The following is a 26,785-nucleotide window of genomic DNA, read 5'->3' on the forward strand; positions in this document are numbered from 1 at the left end:
TATTTTTTTTTTTTTTACACTTCGATACTTTCCCAGTGTGAACCTATATACAGTCTACAGTGTGTCGCACTAAATGCTTGCTCTTGGGGGAATTACTGGAATTTTTGGGTCTTTGTAAATTATAGCGTTTGGTCTAGACCTACTCTATGTAAAGTGTCCTGAGATAACTCTTTTTATGATTTGATACTAAAAATAAAATTGAATGGAATTACATCCTCAAAACCTGGGTGCCATGTCATTTCTCCGACCTCTCAATAACCCGAAAAAATCCCTTTGGTCCTACAGTCCAATGGGCTGTCTTAACCTTAACCACTCAGGTCAAATGCCTAACCCCAACCAATCGAGCTGCTTCGTAAGGCGGGTCTTGGCGTGGCCATAGTGGGATTCGTAATTTCGCCATCAAAAGGACGTCGGACTACTAGTAGTATTTTATTCGGGTTATTGAGAGGACGGAACAATGTAGAGTCTGAGAAATGGGCAGTCCCTAAACCTGCGTGGAACTTGTGAAATGACACAAGGGTGGAAAAAGTTCTGCTGCATCGCTCTGTATGGTTTGAAACAAAATCATACTTGGGAAAAATTTGTTAGGAAAAAGAAACCTGATTTCTCACTTATCCCTTGTGGTGCATGGGTTTAAATCTTATTCCCCCAGTGTCTCTCTGAGAGTTTTGTCTCATACCAATACAATGGAGGTGAATTAAACCTCATTTCTGGTGCAAAGCATGTGGCTGATTCTGTTGATTCTTTTAAAAGGCAACTCAAGACACTGTTATTTAAACAAGCTTTTAGTTGATTGGCTTTAATTTATCTTTGACTTTTTAAATGTTTTAACTTCATCCAGTGAATTTCAATGTGGTTGTACCTTGTGATTTTTATCTGTGAAAAGCGCTCTATAAATAAACTTTATTTACTTACTTACTAAAACACATTTCCGAATATTTCTTCACAAAAAAAATTAAAATTCTATTCGACTCCATTGTAGTGAGGGAGGGATTGGCAGAAATCTCAGTGATGGAAATCACAAAACCAATGAAACGTTTTTTTTTTTGTAATTTGGGTGAAGTGATACTTAAACCTGAGCTGTGCAGTGACCGTTTTCTACCCTTTTCAGTTGATTTAATCTCTAATATTGATGAATACTAGACTCAAAGCATTTTAAACTAATATGACATCAACACAGGTGCAGATGGGGTAAAAAAAAATCGACAAGACAATCATTTTTTTTTAGAAAGAGTTTATTTAGTGCATTTCTAGTTCGTTCACAGCAGGAACCAAAATATGAAGTTAATCTGTGCTCCCATTGGTCCAGGTGGTTGTGGTCCAACACCATCGGTCCATTCATGTTCTGGTGCAATACTATTGGTCCAGTAGTGTTCCAACACCTTCCTATTGGTTCACTAGTGTTCTGGTATGACGCTATTGGCTCACTAGTGTTCTCTTTAGGTCAGGAACACATACAGTAAGACCAGAAAAAAAAACTGACCTTCAGCATGCTGCTACTGAGCAGAGGTCCACAAGCTTCCATGCAACAACAAACAAACAAACAAACAAACAGACAAACAGCAAGGGACAACAACAACAAACGCAAAGATAAACAACAGCATTGCTTGTAAGAAGTAAGCATGGAAGCATATACAGTAAACCTTATTTTAACCTGCTAAAGCCCTCAGGAGGTTTGTCTGATATACAACAGATCTTAAAAAGGTAAAATCCCCACACACACACACACACACACACACACCAGACAAATGCATGCGCACACACTCGCTCTCGCTTACCCACGCACACACACACAACACTCCTACTGCAAGAACAGCGTGTACTTGACCACACAAACACACACACACACACACAACACACACACACACACACACACACACACACACAGGCGCACCTGCATGCAAACAAATGATCAGTCCTCATAAGTGTACAAGGAATATGTTTGTCATTTTAAAATATGACTTAACCCCATGAGCTCTGTGTAAACATAGCATACGGTAGAATAGATAGAGACTTCCTTCCTTCCTCTGAATTTCTTGCCACTTTCCTTTTCACTGCAAGTAACTCAGTTTGGTAATACTTGGACTCTTTGGTTCTCTGTAACAGTCTGTTTTTCTGACTATGTGACTGACTGACTCTCTCTATTATCCCGCTTTTCTTCCCTTGTTCTGTGTGGTTATGATACAGCAGGAAGAGTAGTCAAGGGAAAAGATTCACAGGTCCTGTAGTCTGCAGACCAGATCAGCAGAGCCAGACGGATTGATTGTCCTTGATTTTATTTACATCACAGTCAGTCACAGGGGGGTCCGTTAAGTGGAAGAACACGCTCCGGTCCTCCTTCTTTTCCTCCTCAGCGCCTCCTACCCCTCACCAGCCTGATGTGTGGGCATGTCGGCCTGAGATCTGTGTGTGAGTGTGTGTTTGTATATCTAGGAGTGTGTGTGTGTGTGTGTGTGAGAGGTGTAGGGCTATGAGAGATCATTGTTGCTGGGCGACTTCCCTCCGCCGTTAAGTAGTGCCGAAGCGCTGCGACTCTTGGTCGGTGTGCCGCTGCCTGACCGTGAGAGTTCTGTCAGGTCATGGAGAGAGGGCTCCCTATACATGGCCACTATATACACACACACACACACACACACACACACACACACACACACAAAAAAAGAAGAAGAATCACTAATTAACTTGTTAATTAAGTTATTGGTTTAACTGAAAAACATGTTTGGTATGCACGCCTTGTTCAGGCAGTTCGGTACATTTAGTTCCCTTGCACATACATAACTGAGAGGTTTGCTTTGGAACAATAGTGTAATTAATTCTGGTTTTAGAACAGGTTCTGACTTCACTGCCAAAGGGGAATTTCTGCAATGTTGAGCAGTAATGTAAAGATCAATATAAATAGAAATAATGATGATCTCTAGTGATAAACAAACAATTATCCTCTGTTTTATTGGTTTGTTTTTTTGCCCACTTGGGAGGCAGTGGGAAGAAGCTGTAACGCATCATTGCTTGATCAATTTTGCTATGGTTATACATTGTGAGTCTGATAATGTTATCCTGGAGTACTTCTTTAGTAAATAATATAAAAAGATGTTTTATTTATGTTTTTTTGTCTCCGGTTGCTACTTATTTGGTCATAAATATATTGAATATTATAGTGAAATACTTCAATTTTGAAACCAGGTTTTCCGATTCATTAAGACATACAATTCTTCGAATAATAATTTGTCTGACCTATAAACTACTTACACATTCTAAAATTCAGAATCTATGAATATGCAAATATGTTTTCATTTTAAAAGTTGTAACTGTTTAATTAGTTTTTCAACATGCCCTCCTTCCCTCCCCCTTATATGACGTCATAGCATACGTCGCACGGAGGGAAAGTGGGCGGGGCAGGAGCGGCGGAGTGAAATGGAACACACCTGCCCTTGTTCACTTTTAGCCCAAACTATACGTATCGACTGCCAGTTGTAGGCTTAGCCCTACTGCTTTAAGTGCGTTTTACTATCCGTCTCATTTCTCTGTTTTCTATGTCTGCTTATGTCATGCAATTTCCTTATTGTACAGTAGGCCTATTTCTTGTATGAAAGGCGCAATATAAATATTATTTTATAAAAAGTATTATTTATAAAAAGTATTATAAATGCTTTTTTACTCATCAGGAATACCTGCAGACTCATTTCAATTAGGCTTGGCAATCAGCTGCATGAGTTTCAGATTTAGAAATTTGTGATCTGTATCATGATTAATCACATTAATGCTTACATCTTGCAAAAACAGAATTTCTTCCATGCATTTACAGATAATGTTGGAATTAAAGAAATCACATATACAACTATGTAGTAAATAAAAACATACTAAGTAAATGGACAGTTTTATATTACGTTTCAGTAAAATATCAAGCTAACAATGAGGAAACTAAAAAGTTGAAATGTATTTATTCATCTTCATCTTTCAACAGGAGTTTTTAGCGGTCGTACATTACTGCCACCTAACAATGTATTTTCTTGCACCAAATGCAAGAAAATACATTGGAGTGACCATCGTTGTTCATGTTGTTTTTTTCAACCTGGACCCTATTTTCCTATGTCCATCAATCTTTGACATTGGTCCAGTATTAAGCGAGATCGCTGCAGTCGGCAGGAGCAAAACAAGCTCCAATGTAAGTTAATAAGGCAATTGTCCAGCTTGTAGTTACCTTCACAAAAGTGCTTGTTTTGCCACTGACGGGCCCAGATTAATATTCTAACATTATGGAAAGGATCCCTTCAGAGATAGACCTTTAAAACCTCTTTGAGACCTGTCTGTTTAACCAGAAACCGCTCTGAAGTCGCTAGCGCTAAACCCACCAGACTCTTTTTAAAAAAGCAATGTATAGAACCAACATATTTTCACATGTAAATCGGTACACTATGTGTTTATTTCAACCAAAACCAGAGTTGTGATGGTTGGAAAAGTGTAAAGACGACCCAAAACGGCTTTTCATAGTTTTATTTTGTTTGTCGACTTTGAATGAAGTATATTTTACGATGCTAAAATAACTGGTTTATTTACATGGACTCTGGCGGGTTTAGCGAACCCAATTTCTCGGATGTTTTTTGTGATCAAATGTTTTTATTCAACACACATACACAACCAACAGTATATAGTAACAGAACATACATGTAACACCCCCCCTCCTTCACACACATAATAAAAATAAATAAATATATATATATATATATATATATATATATATATATATATATATATATATATATATATATATAAATTAAATAAAAACAAAAATTATATTAATGAGTTAAAATGAAATAAAAGCTGTACACTTAAAACAATATCAACCCACCCTCCCCAGGACCCCGTGGGCTGGCAGCTGTAATCGCAGTCAGACTTTTAACGTCTCTGCTATTAAAAGCCACATATCTACATTCACCTGTCTAGCACCATTGATACGAGCGGTTGAAAGTTCCGCACCGCCACCATTTTCTTTGCAGCCGTGTGCCCGGCAAGGACTATCCTTTTCTGACATTTAGAAATCTGTAGTGAAGAAGTGTCATTCAGTAACAGAACTGGTATTGTCGCTAATACTGTCCCCGAGACAAATGTCGACAGTTCTGAGGCAACATTTTGCCAGAACCGTGCAACAGGGGGGCACTCCCAAAACATGTGAAGAAACGTGCCCATGGTCTTCAGTGAACACAATGTGCATGAAGCGTCACCAATCATTTTCATCAGGCACACTTTACGAGAGACCAAATAAGTCCTATGGACAAAATTATAGTGGATCTGCTGGTGGTCTGGATTTCTAGAAGCCAATTTGACATTATTCCATACCCTGCTCCAGTCGAAATCTGGCTCTAGCCCTGGGAAATCCCTCCTCCATACTCTGTCTAGTGGAAGCGTCCGGTGTGAGGCTTCCCTTATGTATTGATATAGAGTGGATCCCATGCCCCGTGAGTCACTTTTAGCAATGAACAGCTCGTGAAGCGGGTGTACAGGCAGGGGGTGCTGCCACGGTACGCCATGTGCCTTAAGAGCTGCTCTAAGTTATAGGTAAAAAAAGAAGGATGTGCCTGGTAGGTTAAAATCTTCCTTTAGGGCTAGAAAGGAGCACAGCCCGTTTAAATCAAAAATGTCCCCTAAAATGCCCCTCTTTTCCCAGGTGATTGGTCTACTCCCCATCAACAAACCGTTGTTATTAAAAATGGGTGAATAAAGATGCCATCTGCAGGAAGAGTTACAATACCTTTCCACCGAGCGCCAAACCTCAACAAGATGAGAAATGATCGGACCAAATCGTAGCCGACACTGCCTAACAGACACGTTCGCAAATAGCACATCTGCCAAAGACCAAGGGTGCACCATCGTCTCTTCCATCGCTCGCCAGGAAACCACCGACTGGGGATCAAACCAGGTATTTCGTGGATGTTTTTATGTTTAAAAAAAGGATTTTACTTTTTACAGTTTTTTCCAATTGCTAACACACTAAAATGACATGCATAGCACAATTATTTAAACTGACACACAGAGACCAAAACCTCTTCTCAAGTCTCCAAAAGTCTAAACACATTTTCTGCTTTACACACATTTTGCAATTCAAAATGGCACTTTTTAAATGCACTTTTTAAATGCACTGAACACGGTTCTCTCCATAAGACACAAAAATCTGACATAAAGTCACATGTTTGCCATTTCAACACTGCCATTCAAAATGACACTACATGAGCTAATTGGCCAACATATGTGCCACCTAGCCAAACACCTCAATGGTTAATTGTTACCACTTCAATCAGGAAGCACTATGAAAAGACCACAGGTGAGCACCTTTTCTTTTCTATATATTTTTTCTGCAATTTTCTTTTACAGTTTACAGTTTTTTGTGAGCATATTTTGTTCAGTCCAATGTAAATATATCTGCTGTGCATATGTTGCATTGACTTGTTTGGTGAAAAATAAAAAATAAAAATGTTTCAACAGCATATGTGTGTATCTGCAAATATTTCTGTGCATGTGAACAATCTGAAGAATTTTCTACAATTTGAACTATTTTAGTATTATGGCAAAACATACTAAAGATGAGAGTGCTTTTCATTACGCCAAACAGTGTGTAGTTGGTTGGACAAAAATCTGGTAATATGAATGAAGTGTGTGCCATTTGGTGCAAATGTTTGATTTTAATAATGCTATATGTAGTTTTGGTTGCAGTGCTTCATTTTTGTAGGATATATAAGGCATTTTGCAGTTTGGGTGTGTGGTTTGTGAATTGTGTTAAGTATTTTGATAAAACCAGCCTAGTTTGCAAAATGGTGTTTTAGCAATTGGAAAAAAAACTGTAACAGAAAGGTCGACCTCCTTTAGAAATCCTTTCCATAATGTTGTCAGACACTTAGTATATTAATCTGAGACTGTCAGTGGTGAAACAAGCACTTTTGTGAAGGTAAATACAAGCTGGACAATTGCCCTATTTATTTACATTGTAGCTTGTTTCGCTGCTGGCGACTGCAGTGATCTCACTTAATCCTTAACTGGACCAATGTCAATGATTGTTGTTCCCATCAGTCACTTGGACACAAAAAAATAGGAAAAAAACGGTAGTTACCCTTTTGGCTGAGCACCAAGAAACTTTCCCTCTTTAGCAAATAATGTTATAGAGAATTTTAGGAAATAGTTTTGGTGCTTTGAAAGTGTTATATATAGTTGATAGAAATATGTATACTTTTGCAGAATAAAAGTCCAGTTCAGTTTAACGTGCTCCTTGTGAGACGTTGTGCTATTAAGTGGTGCATCTCACTCCCCTACTGGCTTTACCTTTGAGCGGTTTCGGTATGAAGTGTGCTGCGGCCTTGTTCTTCTTGACGTGGTTCCCCTTCATGACTCCACCCTCCTTGTTGAGTCCCAGGTACCAGGCCCGACCCGAAGCCTGCTGCCGGTACATCATGGAGGAGTAGGTGACGTAGTAGTTCTCAAACACAGATTCCTTGAACTTACACTCTGGGGTAAAATGTTCCTGAAGCAAAATGTGACAGATATTAGAACAAATTATAAAAGAAAGAAGACCAGACGGTGATTAAGTAGACATGGAGAGGTGGGAGGCGTAAGCTGCAGAAAAGCAGCTGGGTCACAGAAGGTATGGGTTTGTAATGACAACTGCATTAAAAAGTGTTCAATCATTCCTCCAAACTGCCATCAGTGTATTCATCCATCAGTTATTCCACTTTTGAATTATTATCTCGGCCAGGTCTCCGAGAACAAACTGCACCAACTTAAGACAGCTGACATTTGCATTTCCTTATTCCTGCATCTCCATAGCAACTGGCTACTCCCTTGAATACCAACCAGCCCACTGAGAGAAAGATAGTGCCCAAGTTACAGGGGGAAACCGAAAAATACAGAAAGAATGCTCTGTCTCTCTGTCATCTATTAATCTTGTATGTATTTTCCTTAGGTTTTGTATATTTATATTCAAATAGATTAAGTACGAATACATGGACAAATGTGCTTTGTCTGTACGTATCTATAAATATCTTGTGTGTATTTAATATCAGGTGAGAAGATGAAACAAGTGATATGAGTGTTATGACTGACGCAAAGCCTCCAGGACTGGACATGATGGGCCAGATATTGTGGTGGTATACGTGCTGGCACAAGCGTAGCAGCATGGCTGTTATTACTTTGAGGTCTGGGCAATTTTTCTATTTTTCTCTGTTAGTTTTCATCTTTTAGTATCGCAGTATGTTATTTTTGTCATTCTATCTACACACCCTCACTGGTCAAGAGCTAAAGTGAGGAACTTAATACACTGTGCTGCAACCAACACTGCCTTCTGACAAGAAAAGATATGCACAGTGGGGATATTTGTGTGAATCTAGCTGGGATATAAAAACAAAATTCAGAATGTGTGTGTGTAAATGGACAAAAAGTAATCTTCCTATCAAAGAATGACCTAAGGGAGATAAACAAAAGAAGGCTGGAGGATGATCTGAAATCAGTCCTGTGAAGCCACAATATCAGTAGATAGATTAGAAAGGCTCAGACATTGGATTATAACACCTAGTGGCAGCTGATTCACAAGGCAACACTGTAGCTAGTATTGATGTGATGACAGGATGATAATGAGACTGGTCACACAGAGCTGCTGCTTCATTATCAACCAAAGACATTTCAGTCTGTAATGATGATGATGATGATGGTGGTGGCGGTGTGTGTCTGTGAGTGTGGGGTGACCTACAGAGGTGTAGAGAAAGCCTTCGTTGTTCATTGCCAGATAGAGTTTGGTCTGGACGCCCTGGATGGCCACCACACGAAGCCCCACTGGGATCAGGTTGAACACAGCTATGTATGCACACAGAAACCCACACAAGCGCACACACACACACACACACACACACACACACACACGACAAACGCACACAGCAAACAAATGACCAATCACACAGTGAGCACAGAGGGAAACAGAGAGACAAATCCTCAGCAATATCAGTGTAGCATCTGGTATAAAGACATTTAGACATTTTGCGGCAGATAAGCTATTTTTACAAGGTCAGTCAGGCGTTAAGGCCACTGAATTACACTAAGATTTAGAGGTTGTCAGTAAGTGTGGAATGAAAAGGGTTAGAATTGGCAAAAGGCACGTAGCAAAGCAGGGTTTGGAAAACATTTGGCAGTGCAAGGACACGTTTCATGACTAATGCCACAGAGTCAGTTTACAGCTATTTCTACTATTTTTTACAATGGCAGCTAATCTGTCAACTATGTTTTCTATTAAAGGGGTGATAGAATGCAAAACCAATTTTACCCTGTCATAGTTGAAAAACAACAGTTTGGTGGGTAAATAGGACATACATAGAACCTCAAAAGCCTATTGACACCCCTTTCCTCTGCAAATCTCACAATTTGAAACTGCTGCCTCCTCATTTGGCTCTAGTCTCTAGTCTTTGTCACGCCCCAACATAGGCTACACAACTGACCTGAGGTCAGCTAGTCTTCTGAATCTAGGTCACGCAGATCTCTAAAATTGTATGCATTGTTCATCTACTATTTTACCACTAAATTCACTTCTGAGACTTTTTTTATGCGAGAAATCATAAATCACTGAAATGTAAAGCTCAAATATGGGCCGTTTCACGAAAATTGATGGCTAATTGCAAATTTGGTAGGACAGTATCGGACTTCACAAGCTCCACAATCTGCCGGGACAGGCGGCGGCTGTCTAATATAAATAATGAATTTTAAAGCTGTAATGCAATACCGTGAAACCGTGATATTTTTTGCTGAAGTTTATCATGCAGTCAGAATCTCATACCGGCCCATGCCTATTGCTAACAGCTAGCTATTTAAGCCCAGGCTATTTCCAGGTAAAAAAGCATTGCTGATGCTTAAAATGTGAAATGTTTGCTACAATGTAACATCTCCGGTCTCTCTTTCTTCATCTGTATTAGAATGTACTGTAGCGAGCAAGTAGGTCTATCTGCGCGTTCAGAGTACTACAGGACACGCCTACTACATGATACGTTCTCGAAATGGTCGCAGTTTGGTTAGGTTTAGGCACTAAACCTACTTGGTAAAGTTAAGGAAAAGATCATGGTTCGGGTTAAAACAAGTACGTTAATCCAGGAAGTTATCTCAGAGGGTGTATTGTGTAGTCTGCAGAGACCCTTTTTTGTAGCGAGCGGTAGAGAGCGAGCTTTACTGTACCCAGCATGCCATTTGGCAGTGTAACAGATAATTGGGGTCTCCTCTCAATACACTACACAGTGTGTACAAAACACAGTACTAATAAATAGGTCCCGTAGATCTCAAGAGCTCACAATCTGCACTGCCCTTCTTTGGGTCCTCAGCAATGGACCTTTTTCACAGCAGACATTTTGACTTGTCATAGTAGGAAAAGCACAGCTGAGATTGATAACCTTAAGGATGGCTGAGTTCCATCAAGTATCCCAGTAAGCTATTTCAGTGAGTCAGCATGCACAATACAAGGGCCTCTCCTAAGTGGAATGCCGCCATCATTAATGGTTTTGAACACACCGGTGCTTTTCCTACTATGACATGTCAACATGTCTGCCGCGAAAAAGGTCTATACACCCACCAAGTGTGAAGTCAATCGGCTGAACGATTGTCGAGAAAATCGGAGGACATACGTACAGACTGAGGGCCAGATGTACGTACATTTGCGACTGTAGCATTATCAGCGCCATGGCCAACCCGCAGAAAGCGCATGCTGTGATACTTCAGTTTACATCGTATTTACCAAACCTGCAGTTCATCGGGTAATCAGCGCCTTTCTCCGCCCACTATACCGTAAATTGTGCTGTAGCAAAGTGTTCAGTACTGGTGCTATGATACGGCTGAGTGCAGACTGCGATATTCCCACTGCTGATGCTGCTGAAAAATCTTTTCAGCTCATCTCCTTGGCCTATGTCTTCGTCTTGCTCGGATTACTGCTGCCATTTCAACAGGAGGCATATGCGAGGAAACCCGCTTGCGGCTGGTTTACACCTGCTTTTAAGCCATTTTCAGTCCCCGCGACAGGCAGTCTGCGCTTTTACCTCATCGCAGCCTGTTTGTACATACCTCGCCATGCTTTTACGTGCACATTGCGAAAGAAATACGCCTGAAGTGGGCGCAAGTGGCCCTGAGACTTCCATTTTAGTTAGATATAAATCATTTAAGAAGCTGAAATCCGAGCAAACAATGAACAATCAAAACTGTTGTTGAACCATTTTCTATCAATGAATCAACTAATTGATAATAACTAATTCCTACTTTTGAACATGTAGAGTAAAGAGGACATTTCCAGATATAACGACACTGCAAGGTTCAAGGTGCTTTGACAATGGCTGTTCGTGTGAGTTTTACAGCACGATTCATAAACATAATCACCTTAAGCTGTTTGGGTTCCACACTCTTAACACATTACAGTGAGTATGCCATTAACTGTCTAAACTAATGTTAAGGTATTTCCAGGCATGTCGGATGAACAGAAAGCATCTACAGTGGCAACAAAATGAGTATAGATTTAAAGATTAATCTTGTAGACATTTTTGGGTGTACAAGATGACAACAATACTATTTATCATATTCTGTTGTTATGGTTTTTCCCCACTGGTGTGCATTCAAGCAAATCATAATTTATAAAATATAGTAAAAGCTCTGTAGCAGTGACATAATTATTCCGGGCGGTTTGATGAGCCAGGCCCTCGTTTAATTACACTCATTCAGCCAATCGTGTTTTTTATAATGACTCTGGCTATATGGAGACATGGATTAGCCTATGTGGATTATTCATTGAAACCCAGTCACAGTTGACTGATTTTACGTGGGTGGGCGTTTACATCATGTATACACCATGTAATCATCTAATTAAAGAGCACACTGCCTTTTTAGCCACATCTTTCTATTTGTACACACAACAGTTGGTGGCCCGAGAAGTAGAAGAGATTAATGCTTGATGCTGGCAACACCAACTGTGCACAAGAAGGAGAGCGATTGCCGTCTGAACCACAACAGCAGAACTGAATTAGCTGTATCAATCACACGTTGTAGCCTACGTGTGTTTTTGTGTGTGAGAAAGAGAGGGAGAGCAAGTGAGAGAAAATGTGTTCACTGGATCCGTTCAAGTATCTTTTGCAATGTGCATCCTGTGGATATTTAATTGATTTCTTTAAGCAGGAAACATCAAACACGTTGCCATGATATCATCTGATATTTGGAGGAAAATCAGCCACCAGCTTCCAAATATGAACACACATGTTGCTGATTGCAAATTCTCACAGTAGACCGATTTCCTGAAGAGTAAAATTCTTAAATTGGATTTAAACTGGTTTGGAACACCAAAGTGAGCATATGGGAACTAAATTAGACCTTGCTCGATATTGAACCTTCAATATGTTGCAATGTTCAAAAGAAAGTGTGGTTTCAGTCTTTTGTAGGCTACAGTAATATGTGGTTATCTCCCTTTTTTCTTGCTTTACTTTAAAAGTAAAGCAAATTGAGAAATAAAGACTTGATTCAACCTGTGCTGTCACTCATTTTCAATGTTACCATTTCTGGACCCACAGCTACCTGCTTCGAAGCCTGGCATCAGCACACAGCTAGCCTATGTTAATGTCTTCCATGAGTTCACCTGGAACTCCCAAACAGCAAGAATGTTATGTTAAATCTTTTTCTGTCTGCCGTTGGTTTTTCACATAGAACTGGGCTCCGCTAGAACAAGTGCTAAAGTTAGCTAATGTCAGCTATTGTAGCTAAGATAGGGCTTTATGTGAAAAACAACAGCAGAGAGAATCAGACTAACTTGTGGTTGGGAAGTTCCAGGTGAACTATACGGTACAAGCAGATGCCTACTGCACTCAAGTCATCAATCGTGGATGGAGATGAAGGGCTATTCACCTACTGTAAGGGTAGCATGGTGGCTCAGTGGTTAGCACTTCTGCCTCACAGCAAGAAGGTTCTGGGTTCAAACCCAGGTTGTCCCAGGCCTTTCTGTGTGGAGTTTGCATGTTCTCCCCGTGCTTCCATGGGTTTCCTCCAGGTCCTCTGGTTTCTTCCCACCATAATGACATGCATGCAACTAGGACTACAGTTGAAAGTTAGTCAACTGGCTAACACTGGTGCATTTACATTATTATTTATATTAATGTGCATTGTCCTAATATAAATAAATAAATCTTCTTCTTCTGGGTTATGGCTAGAAAGGATCCATCTTGTGTAAAAGTCTTGCGAGACTTCGTGCAAAGAGTTCAACTATGTGTATTTTCTACATTACCCTCTCCCAGTTTCCTCCTGTGGTCACAATTCTCCCATATTTCTCCCAATTTATGACACATTTTCACACCTTTTTTTTCCATTTAAAAAAACGAGTAAGCCTACTGTCACGTTTCAGAATTTGGGAATTGACTTGGTACTGTAGTATTGTTGTTGTGACATCCCTAAAATAAGTGGAGAAATGTATCAGTAGATTAATCTATAAAGAAAATAATGGTTAGTTGCAGCCCCAAGCTGATTTTTGAAATGGGCAAATCAGTGGATATGGGCAAATTTGGATGGCCAGTATTCTTTTCTGTACATGCATAAGCCAGAGTTAGACTTACCATAAGTGCTGTCTTCATCCTTTGTTCCATCAATAGTGCCATCAGGCTGCATCTGCAGTTGGAAGCCCTGGCAATTGGAAAGCCTGGTCACAATGCCCTTTAACTGGGGCTCTGAGAGGAGCAGAGGAGAGGAGAGGACACACATTAACTGCATTCACTCCTTATCACTGTCATGTCTTCACAAGTATCACATCCAGCAGTCTCCAAGAAGCCGGAAGTATAAGAGGAGAAGATGTTTACATTTCCAATCGCTGTTGATCCCTGACCCCAGGAACATTGTGGCGCACATATATCAAAGAATAATTGACAGATGTAACATAACAGGAGTAGCTCAAGCTCTGCCTAAATTGGGATCCTGTTTTAAAATGAGATCTCCATCAGCTAGCACAGACACATGCTGCTACAACACTTTGCAGCAGGACAATGCAAAGTTATTCACATATGATGTATGTATTGTCATGCAACTGGATGAATTCTTAATGCCAGTGCCAGAAGGAGACTATCCAGAGGGTGACGAATGACGAAGTGATGAAGGACCAGCCTCAGTGATGAGAGAAAATGGTGTTGGTGGCGATGATTGTAATGATGCTGCTGGTGGTGAAGATGGTTGAGGTGGTGGTGCAGCCCGTGGCTTTCCCACTTTTCTCTGACCTGGTGGTCGCTTTCTCTTCCGTTTCTTCCTCGATCCAAACAATTTGACACGCGAGAACACGTTCAGCTTGCTCTGCTTCTCGTTTGTGCCTTTGCTGTTGCTCGGGCTGCCGCTGCCGCGGCAAGCATTCGCCTTCTCCCGCTCCTTTGCCTGTCGCTTCTGACGGATCAGGGAGTTTGCGATCGCCGCTGCCCGGGACATGTTCCCTCGGTGAAGTGAAACACGGCTGTGGGTCCCGGTTGGGAGGGATGGGGTGTGTTCACGGATAAGGCGGTGGGGGTGTGTGGGGTGCGGGGAGGGAGTCTACACCACCCACCGCTCAGTTCGCATCACACACCGGTCGCTGCAGTCTCGTGATTTTAAAAAGCGTCCAGAATCCTCCATCGCTGCGTCCGGGCGCTTCGTGGAAGTCGTTAAACAACGACCCCGCCAGTGAGTGAGCGTTAACGACGCCGCCTCACGTCCCCATAGTGGGTCCGAGTGGCAAAAGCTGTGTGAGTGATTCCCCCCTCAGGTGAATCTTCTGGCTGTCTCCAGAGAGCTTGAAGGAGGGAGAGGGTTTGCGTGAGGATCCGGTCCGGGTCAAGGTGACGAATCAACAGCTTATAAACAGGTGCGAACGACACCGGGGCTTGTTGTTGACCACTGCAGCTGCTGCCTTCTCTTCCGCTGCTGCTGTTCTGCACCGATCCCCCGGCGATGTATGATGCTCCGCTCTTCGACGCTGTCCGTGACATAAATGCAGCAACCGGAATGTTTGTCAATGAAACGGCTCGGCCGTGCCGTTCCGTTCATAAAAACTGCTGCAGCCCTGCCCGCCCCGAGGAAGAAGAACGAAAAAGGGGTGGTGGAGTGTGTGTGTGAGTGTGTGTGTGTTGGGTGGGTGGATGGGTGGGGGGCGCAACATGTGTGTAGCCTACGTGTGTCTGTGTGGGGAGGGGGTCTGATGGCTTTGGAGTGTGATGAGGGGCGTTTGGGCAGCTCTTCTTCATAGGGCACCTGTAGCCCTGAGCCCCACGTGGCATGATATTTACATGTTATACTGTATACTGATGTGTGATAGGCAGGTGAATTAATGAGAGGAGGGATAATGGAAAAGGGGGCGGAAGGGAGAAAATGAGATATTGAGTAAGAGAGAGCGACAGAGAAGCTTGTAGATTATACACAACCTACAAATGGATTGGGAAAAGAGAGATGAACGACAGAGAGCAAAGAGAGAAAAAAATGAAGAGGCAAGCGAGGGAGAGAGATGCCTGTACAGTAGGCTATTGAGTGTGTGAGTGGTAGAGCGAGAGTAAGGGCTAGAGAGGGAAGGAAAGGAGATATTACATTAGTAGGCATGAGGAAATCAAATACAATATAAGGAGTAAAGGTAAATGAAGTGAAGGGACAATAATGGAATAGAGGTGTGTGTGTGTGTGTGTGTGTGTGTGTGTGTGTGTGTGTGTGTGTGTGTGTGTGTGTATGTGTGTGTGTAAAGGAGGGGCTCATTTTATTTTGGTGCAGAGGTTCACCACTGCTGCTGAAAGACTGCAGCGTGTAAGGAGGTGGTGAATAACGGAGACGGCACTTCAATCCGGATGAGCTCTGTCGTTTCACTAGATGTTCCCTTTGCATTTGCACCAGAGCAGAGGCACACATGCAGCAGCAATCAGCCAATTCGTGCATGTCGACTGGCCACAGGCAAGCCCCAGCAGGAAAACGGATGCACAGCTGTCAGCGGCAGATACAGCTGCAACGGCGCATGGCAACTGAAACCCCAACCGGTCTTGAGGAAGACGAGGCAGTGGACAAAGAGTGGAGGTCGACCTGTGGCACCAGGTGCAGAGCAGCAGGCAGAGATGCATGCTGTTTGCCAGTGGAAAATGTAGTGAAAATCGATGGCTGGAGAGCAAGAGGATGTGGTGAGCAGGGAATTACAAGACTGAAGAGGAAGGAACTCAGTAAGCCATAGCCTGCTGTGAGAATAAGCCAGTGGGTGGAGGAGAAAGTGATGGACTGTGGACAGATACTGAGGTCAGGACCTGGTCAGTCACTGAATGGAGCCTTTAGCCTGTCTGTGACTGAAGCAGTTGAAGTTACATGGCCTTCTGGTTAGGTAAGACACTTGTAAATGTACAGATAACTATTGTTTAGGTGCTATCATACAGCTCAACCCACACGCTGTGCATTCCCTCATAGAGACGACACTTCAGCCATAAAAACATTTCATAACCAATCTGTGATGTCATCTCAAAATATGGAAGCAAATGCATACAACCACTGTAATGAATTGACTGAAAGCTAGGCCTTCATCTTTCATTTATGAGCTCCTTGCTTTTAAACCCACACCACGTGCCCCTAAAAGCAAATGCCACACAAACTATAGTAACAAACTGTAACAATACAAGCTGCAGGACAAACAAACCAGATACAAGGTGCCTCTGAGGAACATAAACGTCACTAATTCTCCCCCTTTAGCCTTAAATCATCACAATAACAAATTGAAGTGTTAAATAAAACACATCAATCAATATAGATCACCCATCAATGGAAACAAATAAGCAGCTTAATAACACAGGGAAGAATTAGTAATGGTTTTGTTTCCAGGATAAAAAAAAAAATATATATCTCAGTGAACTAAATTGATAGCATAGAGTAATTTCAGAATATACAAAGTCTAGATTGTTGCATACACAATCACGTACACAAATATTTAAAAGATACAGTTGAGCTGTTAAATCTTGTTTCTATTATATGGGTAAAAGCTGTAAACTTCTATAAGGTTTGGTTGGAGATCTGTAGCGCCCCCTACTAGCAGTAGAATTGACAAAAAGAAGTTGGAGAAGAGGGACTTAATCCTGACAGATAAAACTACAGTAGATTTACAGCAAATATCCAGAGAGAGCCCTTACAGTATGTGTGTGATTCTCAGTCTAACCATGAATGCCAGTTAGAGTATGATAAGTAAGCCAGCAGCATGCGGCAGTATTCATAATAGAGTTAAACACTTTGCAGCAAGCCACTGAGGCCTTTAGAAGGTCGAACATCAAAAGCAGTAGTGAATAGTGTGAAACATGTTTACAACGAATTTGTGTATATCAGTTTTGGGACGTTTCAGTTAAGGTAACATTTATTTTAAACTTTAGTTCATCTTGTTTTGGTGGAGTACACAAAGTAAGAAACCGCCCTGCAGGGCGCTGCAGACAAAATAAATGAACAATTTATTTTGCGCTTCCCAACTGAGAGACTTCTATTTAAGTTCTGTAATATTTTAAAAGTTGGAGTTGTGAAATGAGCGTGGAGGACACCTATAAAAGTTTAGGATCTCAATTCCCAGAAATGCTTTAAAGATGAATTTATTCTCAAGGCTGCGAAAGATACAACAGCATAATACTCAGAGCCTACATTAAAATACCATGCATTATGAATGTATGTAAATTAGTGCATGTATCTAACAAAACGGTTTTGTTTGGAGTCGAGCTGTCGCTCTCATGAGAAGGTAGCGCCCGGCGCGTCTTTCAGCACCACGGACAGCGCTTCAAGTTTTGAGTCACAACCACACCTTTCTCTTAGTTTATACCAAAACTGATCGAATTATTTCAAACAACTTTATGAAATCGAAAATTAACAGGTTAAGGTCGAAAACAAAATGTATCTGTAACATCAACATGAGCACCAAGACAGTGTTTTAGAAAAGTCCCTTTAGAGACTTCTGTCGACCTTATCGTTTATCCTTTCTCCCCTACAACAGCCTATTCCCAAAGCATATTATACACAAAGTGTTTATGAAGTGAGTCAAAAAATAATTTTGTAGCAAGATTATGCTACTATAGGCCGGGTCAAATCTCGTTATTTCAGACCGTCGCCCCCGGTCCTACCTGAGGTTGATCGGCGGATAGGGAAACTCATCCTGCGCCCGTGGAGTTTCGGAGCCTTGTGCTCATGGCTTTTCGCACTTCCTGTTGTGCGCTGCTCGACGAAAAGAGGAGGAATTACTGAAGTTCAAACCAGCCAATTCTCTACGGCATTGGATCCATTAAGGCCGCGCACATGGCGTTGACGGGAGATCATTACAGAACATTAGAGGCCATTAAGCCGTTGGAACCGGTCATTAATGATTCATCTCAAGGCCCCGCTGATCTGGCACAATAAGAGAGGGAGGGAGCCAGGAGGCCGTTCCCAAATCCAAGGATCTATCGAGGAGTGTAAGGGAGGGAGGTGTGTGTGTGTGTGTGTGTGTGTGTGTGTGTGTGTGTGTGTGTGTGTGTGTGTGTGTCATAACGGCCATGTATTTCCCCTTGCCAGCCTGCCATGACACAGAGCTGGATTGAAATCAGCAAAATATATAAGTATTCCCAGCAACAAAATAACAAACCATGTAGTCCCTACCCTCAAACTACTTCTAACCCAAACTGTTTCTCTCCCACAAAATATTTTTAATTCTGCTGCAGTATCCACTCCATACCAAATATCGAGAGGAATTTTGGGGAACTGTTATAACCCTATCACCTTGGAAAAAAGTAAGAACCAGCGAAATGTCCTTGATTCCAAGGATTTTTTTTAAATAGAGATAAACTAACACAGCATGCACACAACTACAAAGAAACACACACACACCTAATGGCTTTGCACTATCTCTGTGGGTCTGTGGGCTATCCTCAGTGCACATGCACATTAGCATATTACTGTAGGCTATAGTAACCACACTCGGAGCAATGCTGCCAGTCCAGAATTACACACCGTCTACATGGCCACACATACAGTCCCTCTACATTATCAGACCATTACATTGTTGTGCTGTTACAGTGCTTCCTGGGAACACAACAGCATCCATATTACTGAGATGATACACAAACTAGTACAGATTGCAGAATGTCTGTTGCTGCATATACTGCAGGAGCCTGTAAAAGCCATTGAAGGCAGTGAGGCAGGATGTTGCTGGAGAACATGCACACTCAGCAACTTAAAAAGTAAAGCTAATAGAAAAAGGAAACATCAAAGTTATCCAAGAAAAAATATTTGAAATAAATGTGCTTTTTATTCTGTTTTTTAAAATCTCTGTGAGGTTCTGTTTTTGATCTGCATAATTGGATAATCATGCCATGGCTTCCTGTGATGAGGAAATAACTATTAGATCAAGCAGATGGATGGATCACTGTGTGCCTGTGGGTCAGATTTCTTTTCATTCTTTATTTGCTTCATTTGTTTCACCTGAACTGGAATACCCTTCCATTCTAGCCTCCCAAAATATCTTTGTAGCCTTGGCATGAAATAGCAAGCCACAAAGATGCCAGCAGGTAGCCCTATGTCTTTGGAAAATGTTCCTAAGCCAACAACCTGGGCAGGTTGCCAGTATCCAATCGCTCTTGTCCATTCAAAAAAAACTCTATTAAGCTCCTTTCAGATTTTGGAGAGCATCAGCTGTCATTCACTACCAGTGATTCCTATTATCAGCCACTAGATGGTGCCATTGCATTTGTGTGTGTGTGTGTGTGTGTGTGTGTGTGTGTGTGTGTGTGTGTGTGTGTGTGTGTGTGTGTGTGTGTGTGTGTGTGTGTGTGTGTGTGTGTGTGAGAGAGAGAGAGAGCGAAAGAGAAAGGGTTATTGGGTAATGTCGAGCCCCAGAATAAAATCTGTATTTGAGCCAACATGTTTACAGTATAGGTCCTGATCGCTGTCACACCACTACTGTGACTGCCGACTACAGAGACAAAGTTTTGTTGCATTGAGAACTACCATCACATCCTAGTGAGCATCACATTTTTATTTTCATCCATACTTATAAGCTGCCAGGAGTCACAGTTTATGATAGATCTCATTGCAGCATATGGCAGAACAATATTTTTCTAATAAAAAGTTTGATTGATTGACAAAAATTGGCTAGTTGACTAGTTTGTCACCAGGAGCAACACATTCTCATCAACTGGTTCATATGAAAACCTATGTACAACAATTCGTATGATAGCTTACAAAATTACGGCGAGGTATAACACAAATGTTCCACGTTTTTCATGACATAACACACAGAAAAGGTAAATAACATTAACTGTGAGGAGGAAGGTATGTTTTTATTGATATTCCAGAAAGTTGTTGGTGACATCACTACATCAGCAAAAAAAAATCTGATGTGGTTCAGTGATCTATTGCATGGGTCTTAATTGCTGTGCAATGTTGACCTCTGCTGCCTGCCTTTTTGCTGGGTCACAATAAGGGTTAATTAACAATAGCGTCTCTATGGTGAATCCTCTCCTTCTGCCTGTCTATGAGTCCACACACACACACACACACACACACACACACACACACACACACACACAGAGAAACACACGTACACACATAGTTTTAATTCACATTTATAAGCCTAATCTCTTCAAGAACAAGATGTTAATGAGTTCTTGTTCTATCCAAACTTAATCCTTAATGCCACTATTATAAAGAACAGAACAAGGTGGCATATAATGCTGCCTGTCTGTCCACCCGAGGGGGAGTGAGTCATTGCTCAAGATATTTTAGTCAAAAGGTACATCAGACTTGATGTATTTCTGCGATTGTAAGAACAAACGTTGCTGGTGTCTTTTCAGTCTGTGTTACAGTATGTTGAGCTGCTTTAAATGATTCATTGTAATGAATGTGGTCTCAGTAATGGTTGCAGTAACTTGCTCAGTAACAATTGTTTTTTTTAACTTGGACTTCGTCAATTTTTTTTTCTTATATGAAACACTGTTAGTATAATTATAAACATGTGGCTTATTGTTACTTTCATCATTAAAATCTAATTCAAAGTCATAATATATTCCAGCCATTTGGGAGTGCTGCTCCTTTAGCTCAGGCTTACTACACACAAAATATGGAGACGTGTACAAAATAATGCAATGCACTAGCGCTTTCACAAATACAGTTAAAATGTTCTGTTTTATTGGGACTACTATGGTATGTGTTGAAGTTGTACTGGGCAACAATATACTGAAAGGTTTATATTTAGTGTCACAAAGGCAGAATTTATTGCAGGGCTGTTGCATTGGAATCCATTTGAATTTACAGGGGTTATTATTGTTATAGTCTCTGTGGATATATCATCTTATGAATGACCCCCTTCTTGTTTATTGGCTTGCTTTTATTGATTTTTTGTTTATTGATGTGTTTGCTTGTTATGAGTAAAGGTTACCATAAATAAGATTTATTACTTTTCTGTCAACAGCAGTCAGTTGCAATTAAACATTATGTTGCTATAGCAAGCCCTACTGGCACAGTTCCATAGCCGCTGAACTTGCCGTCCACACCAAGAACAGCCCTTAATCCAACCTTTTGTCAGATCTGTGACTGAGAAAATAGTGATTTGTTGAAGCATTGTTATTAGGGAGTTGTTTTATCATGTCTGTTTTGTGATTGTTGGTTCTTAATTGGTTTTTCTGTGAAAATTACAACACGTCCTCATAAGCGAAATAATAATTAGTTTGCCAATGACTCCCAAAACAACCTAAATGATTGTTCTATTTAACGCCGGGTTGTTTTAAACACGTGACCGTAACACGTGACCATTGTGGAAGTTTTAATCACGTGATTAACATTGTGAAAAAGAACTAGTTAAGTTTTGGCCAGAAAAATACTTAGGGTTAGGAAAACATCAGGGATTGGTTTAAGGTTAGGGTTAGGGACCCATAAATATGGGTCATTATAAACTGCTTGCACAATCGACCTACATGTTCATTTTTGCCATAGTTATTAAACTGTTTTATATCTATGGTTTTTGCCTCCAAAATGATTGGCCTCCCCACCCCCAACCTTTTACACCTCAACAGCAAAGTCATTACATGCAGAGCACACACCATAGCACATGACCCCAGGCACCCCCTCAACCCGTTCTTCACACTTCTACCATCTGGCCGTAGATACAGATCCCTTACAGGACATCCATACATCCATACATTCATCCATCAAACATGTTGTTTACTGTCTGCCTGGGAAGAGTATATTTTTGCCCAGAGCAAAACCAACGTTTTAATCCAGTATTTCCACAAAACTATAAATGAATTAGTTTAATTAATTAATTAAACTATAAATGGCTCCACTGTTCTGTTCTTGCTGTATATGTCCAGAAATTGTGTCAAGGATCTCGTCAATATGATATCATTTTTTGTTTAAATGTACTTAAAGGCACACCTTTTAGCAAACCGTTTTGAATGCCAGTATTTCACTTTTTATTGTTACTCTTGCGGACTCTGGGTAGTTTACAAGATAAATTCCTGTATTAGGCTACTTTCTATGGGGACATTGACAAACCTCAGTTAGAATTTTAGATTTTTTAGGGAAAACATGTAAACATAAATATTGTTTATAGAATAAGAAAGAACATTAACCAAATTCTTGACTAGGTTACTGTTGGATGCATTCTTTAGAAGACAGTAGCCTATAACAAAAATCCCTGCACGCTGCATCTCTCTGCTTTTTTTTTTTTTTTTTTTGAATGAATACGGGTCTCATGCATAGATTATGCGGGCAACTCCCTTTTTTGTTTCCATGGAAATGATAGTTTCCCAGTTTCCTTTGCGGTGTATCACGCGTTGATATTTATTGCTGTCGAGGAAGGACACAAATGAATGAACGCTGAAATCACATCTGAGACCCAGAAACCCTTCTGTGGGTGAAATAGCCTATATGTCAGTGCTTTTATAATATAGATCTGGGATGTTTCATCTTGGCCACAATGTAATAAACATGTCTCCTCTGTTTTTGTAATAGCCTAAAGCGGTAAACTGCAAGACCCCTAGGCGACATAGAAAGCATGATTACAATGTGCTCACATCAACACTTTTATAAATACAATTACATTTTCTGAAGGGGTTTTCATAGCCTATTTTGAAACATACGTCCAACGATATTTTAAAGTAGGCTAGTTAATTTTATGTTTTCAGTTTTCTGGATTGTGGGGACAATGGGAATAAGTGATGCTGATCTCAGCACCATCACACACCAGATATTTCCACTTTTATGCTCACAATAAAGAAAGGGGAAAAAAAACGCGTATAATTACATCCCTCTTTGTATCTGACTCGTGTTCATCATCACTCACGTTTGGCGGCATGGTCTTTATCCTCTTTGCTTTTCGTTTTTCCGCTCATGGAGCCCCGCCGCTGCTGCTGGTTGTTGAATCAAACTTCAGGTGAGAGATGCAGGGTCCCAGTTTTACTGTTTCATCCTGGTCAGATTTCTTTACTCCACACAGTGGCCGGTAGCAGTCCCTCTCCGCCTCTCTCTCCACAGCCCGAGTCCGACTCAATCTGACGACCCGCTGCGCAGCTGGTACCCAAACTTGTGCGCGCAAAATTACACTCGCATGCGCACATTGAGAGACAAAGAAAGATGTGACAAATATGTACACACGCAAGGCAATCAAATTCAATGAATATATTGAATATAATAATATTGAATAATCAAAGGTACCAGTTAGGCCTACTAAAACGGCTCCCTTTATAAAAGGCTTATAAGCTGTAACTATTGGCTTTATTAATGGTAGATACATAATGCTTAATTATAGTCACAGATCAGTTATACACCTATAATAACAACTTTTGCGTTGCCAATATGGAAAATCCTCAACAATAAATAAGAAATGATCAACACATAGGCCTACAACTGCACACTTGATGGCTTGTCATTATAACATTTATTGTTTTATTAACATTTATGACAGCAATGTTTTCTGATGGTATATTAGAAAGTGTGAAATGTATGGCCACTATTTATTAAAGACCATTTATGATGCTTCATTGGAAAATGAGACACTAATAATAATTGACTAATGCTATATAGTATAATGCTATATAATATAAGTCTTACTAAGACTTGACCGGTATTAGAAAGTGATACCTCCATGTCTGCAATTATAAAGGTTATAGGGCATTGGCATTGTTAATGGCTCATAAGGGATTAGCATTAGTAAAAAATAATGAAAAAAAAAACATTAATAAAGCTTTAGTTACAGTTTTGATAAACCCTTTGTAAAGGACCTTTTTAGAATGTGGTACTGGATTGAATTAAAAAAAATATATAATCATTATAAACTCATACAATTACAGACAGACAGAAAGTCCTAGATACTGAGGTACAATTAAACAGATTCTCCTGGGGGGTACAATAGGATGCATATCTTGGGCCAAGATTCTTAGCTCTCGCAGACTTAAAGACGGTCACCATATTCACAATGTTGTCTACAGTCTGATGAATGCAGATCCACCTGCAAACTCAGCAGTCTTAACACTATGCAAATCAGTCAGTTCATTGATCATTTAATCAATGTGTGCTTTTTTGCGTCGAGGCCAGAAGTGGTTCGGGCATCTGGTAAGGATGCCCCTGGGCGCCTCCCTATACACGTTACATTTTATCTTGCCCTGAAAACTGGGGTCCCCTTCTTCCCCGACACCGGATAAGTGTGTTTTTTTTATCTGGCAGTCTTTTTTTATCTTGCCTGATTTATAGAAGACAGAGCCTCATGCTTATATAATGTATTTTGAGGTATATACAGGTAAAAATATACATGAAAAAATGTAATATAAAAAAATAAAATGCAAAAAAAATATAAATGAATTTTAATAAATGCATACCATAACCCCCTAAATACTATAGATAAAATACAAAAACAGAGACTTAACATAATATTATATACACCTTGAAAAGAAGTGAAATCTAACTCCTCCTTGAGGCCTGCTGGTTTCCCAGATTTAAGTCTACTGTATATCTGAGAGCCTTTCTCTGGAGCAGGTTCCTGTCAAAGTTACCTCCTCTGTGGGCTGCACTGATTTAATATATAGTGATTATATCGCCTTGCACTGCACATCTTTAATAGAATGATTTGCACCAATGTTCAAAGTATCTTGCAATAGATTAATTTCCCTTAACTGAACCCCAACTGAGGCACACATGTTCATGCTGTTTTTAAATCCTACTCACAGCATACATTGTCTCGTGTTTCTGACTCTTGTACTATAACAGGTCTATGACGTCAAGTTGCAGTGGCTTTTTGACTCCAGCTACTAAATGAACCATCAGATCAAAGCACAGCTGACCCTCTGCCAGGGCCGCCCCTGGAGAATTACTGTTCTGGGACCAGCTGCTCTATTAGAACAAAAAGTGCCACATACTGCTCCTGTTCCCATCAGCAGAACCCACTCTTAATACAAGGCTCCCAGAAAAGTAGAAACCATGCAAACAAACAGAGCCCTCACTTGCAAAATACTTGTAAAATGAACATAATACAGTTTGAATATGTTTCCATTAATGTATAGTTGTAAAGTACATTTGGGTAACAATCAGCTTTTTTAACCTCCTTGGTGTGACAGATGCGTAGGGTTAATTAAATCACACCAAGTCAGATTATAACAGATGAAGTGTCAAGCATAGAAGAGGTGTTTAATTATCTGCCTCTGACATATGTTCCTGTCATTGGTGAAATATCCCTCATTACATTTTCCTATTGCTTCTCAACACAGTGCAAACCTAGAGCCTGTACTTGGAGCTAATTTAGAAAAACCTGACAAATCCTCAGTAACATGAGTCATAATCGCCGTGTAACTTGCCAATCATATATTGCTCTCACTGTAAGTTGATCTGAGGTCAGCAGTACAACCCTCAGTATTGACAAGGAGGGAAACATTGACCTCATGAGTCATACACTGGCTGGTAAACAGCTGTGTGGTCATACTGGGAAGGAGAGAGGACATTTCTTTATTGATTGATGAGAGGGTGACATGAAAAAACAAACAGGTTATTGACTTGATCCCAGGCCTGCGTCCTGAGTCTTTCTCACTGCACCATCTCTGCATTTACAATTAGATGGATGACAAAAGGGACTACTGATGCTTCATGATGCTTCAAGAGTTGAGCAAAATATATAAGGATTCTCAGAAGAACTTCTCAAAAAGTCTCAGAAAAGCATACAATATATGTCAACAGCTACGTACAGTAAACACAACAAAACCAAGACACCACGCAATATTGACTAACAAATAATTATCAAATTAATTATCAAAACTTGCCATACTTAATTGCTAGCCATGATTTCACTTGCTATGTGCAAAAAAATAATCCTGTTTTTTTCCCCTCGGTCTGTTCATGATAAAAACAATCGGATGATATAAATGCTGATCTGAGCAGTCATGTAATAATACACAGTCTGGATGGGATTCTGCACACTGGAGAACAAGCTTTTTAAGCCGGCATGCATTTCCTGGTTTTAACCCACTTTGCCTTGCGTCTCTCTGTGCGTTTACATGTGAGATGCTCGACTTTAGCGGCCCCCTCCTCCACTGCTGAGCTAGTGTTAACGGCACTGACAGATCTGGTCTCGGGATACTAATCAGCAGGAAGTGATTTAAGCATAATGGTTACCAAATAGGCGGTGAATGTGCTAATTGTTAGTAATTCTTTGATTTGATGGCTTACAAAAGTTGCCCTAAAAAAAGGGAGATGCAACCCTCCAATTTAAATCATCCTCAGCCAATAAATCACCACAAGGGCTGTGGTGAAGTAGCTGCTGGCTCAGGGCCAGCTGACTGGGCTGTTAGTC

General features: G+C 40.6%; 1 protein-coding gene across 3 annotated transcripts; it reads right to left on the reverse strand.

Moving 5' to 3' along the window:
• Positions 1–1,736: 1,736 nt before the first annotated feature.
• On the reverse strand, positions 1,737–23,463 carry fgf13b (fibroblast growth factor 13b). 3 transcript variants are annotated; one of them, XM_028595255.1, is made up of 5 exons: positions 23,294–23,463; positions 13,590–13,700; positions 8,729–8,832; positions 7,309–7,507; positions 1,737–2,608 (listed from the first exon to the last, which is right to left on the reverse strand). In XM_028595255.1, exons 1-5 carry the CDS (start codon positions 23,340–23,342, stop codon positions 2,469–2,471), a joined length of 603 nt encoding a protein of 200 aa, XP_028451056.1. In that variant the 5' UTR covers positions 23,343–23,463; the 3' UTR covers positions 1,737–2,468. The 3 variants fall into 3 exon arrangements, with proteins under 3 accessions (XP_028451056.1, XP_028451057.1, XP_028451058.1); XM_028595256.1 differs by lacking the exon at positions 23,294–23,463 and adding an exon at positions 18,102–18,181; XM_028595257.1 differs by lacking the exon at positions 23,294–23,463 and adding an exon at positions 13,830–13,856.
• Between the last annotated feature and the right edge of the window lie 3,322 nt (positions 23,464–26,785).

This window comes from Perca flavescens, chromosome 13, assembly GCF_004354835.1.
Source record: "Perca flavescens isolate YP-PL-M2 chromosome 13, PFLA_1.0, whole genome shotgun sequence".
NCBI lineage: Eukaryota > Metazoa > Chordata > Actinopteri > Perciformes > Percidae > Perca > Perca flavescens.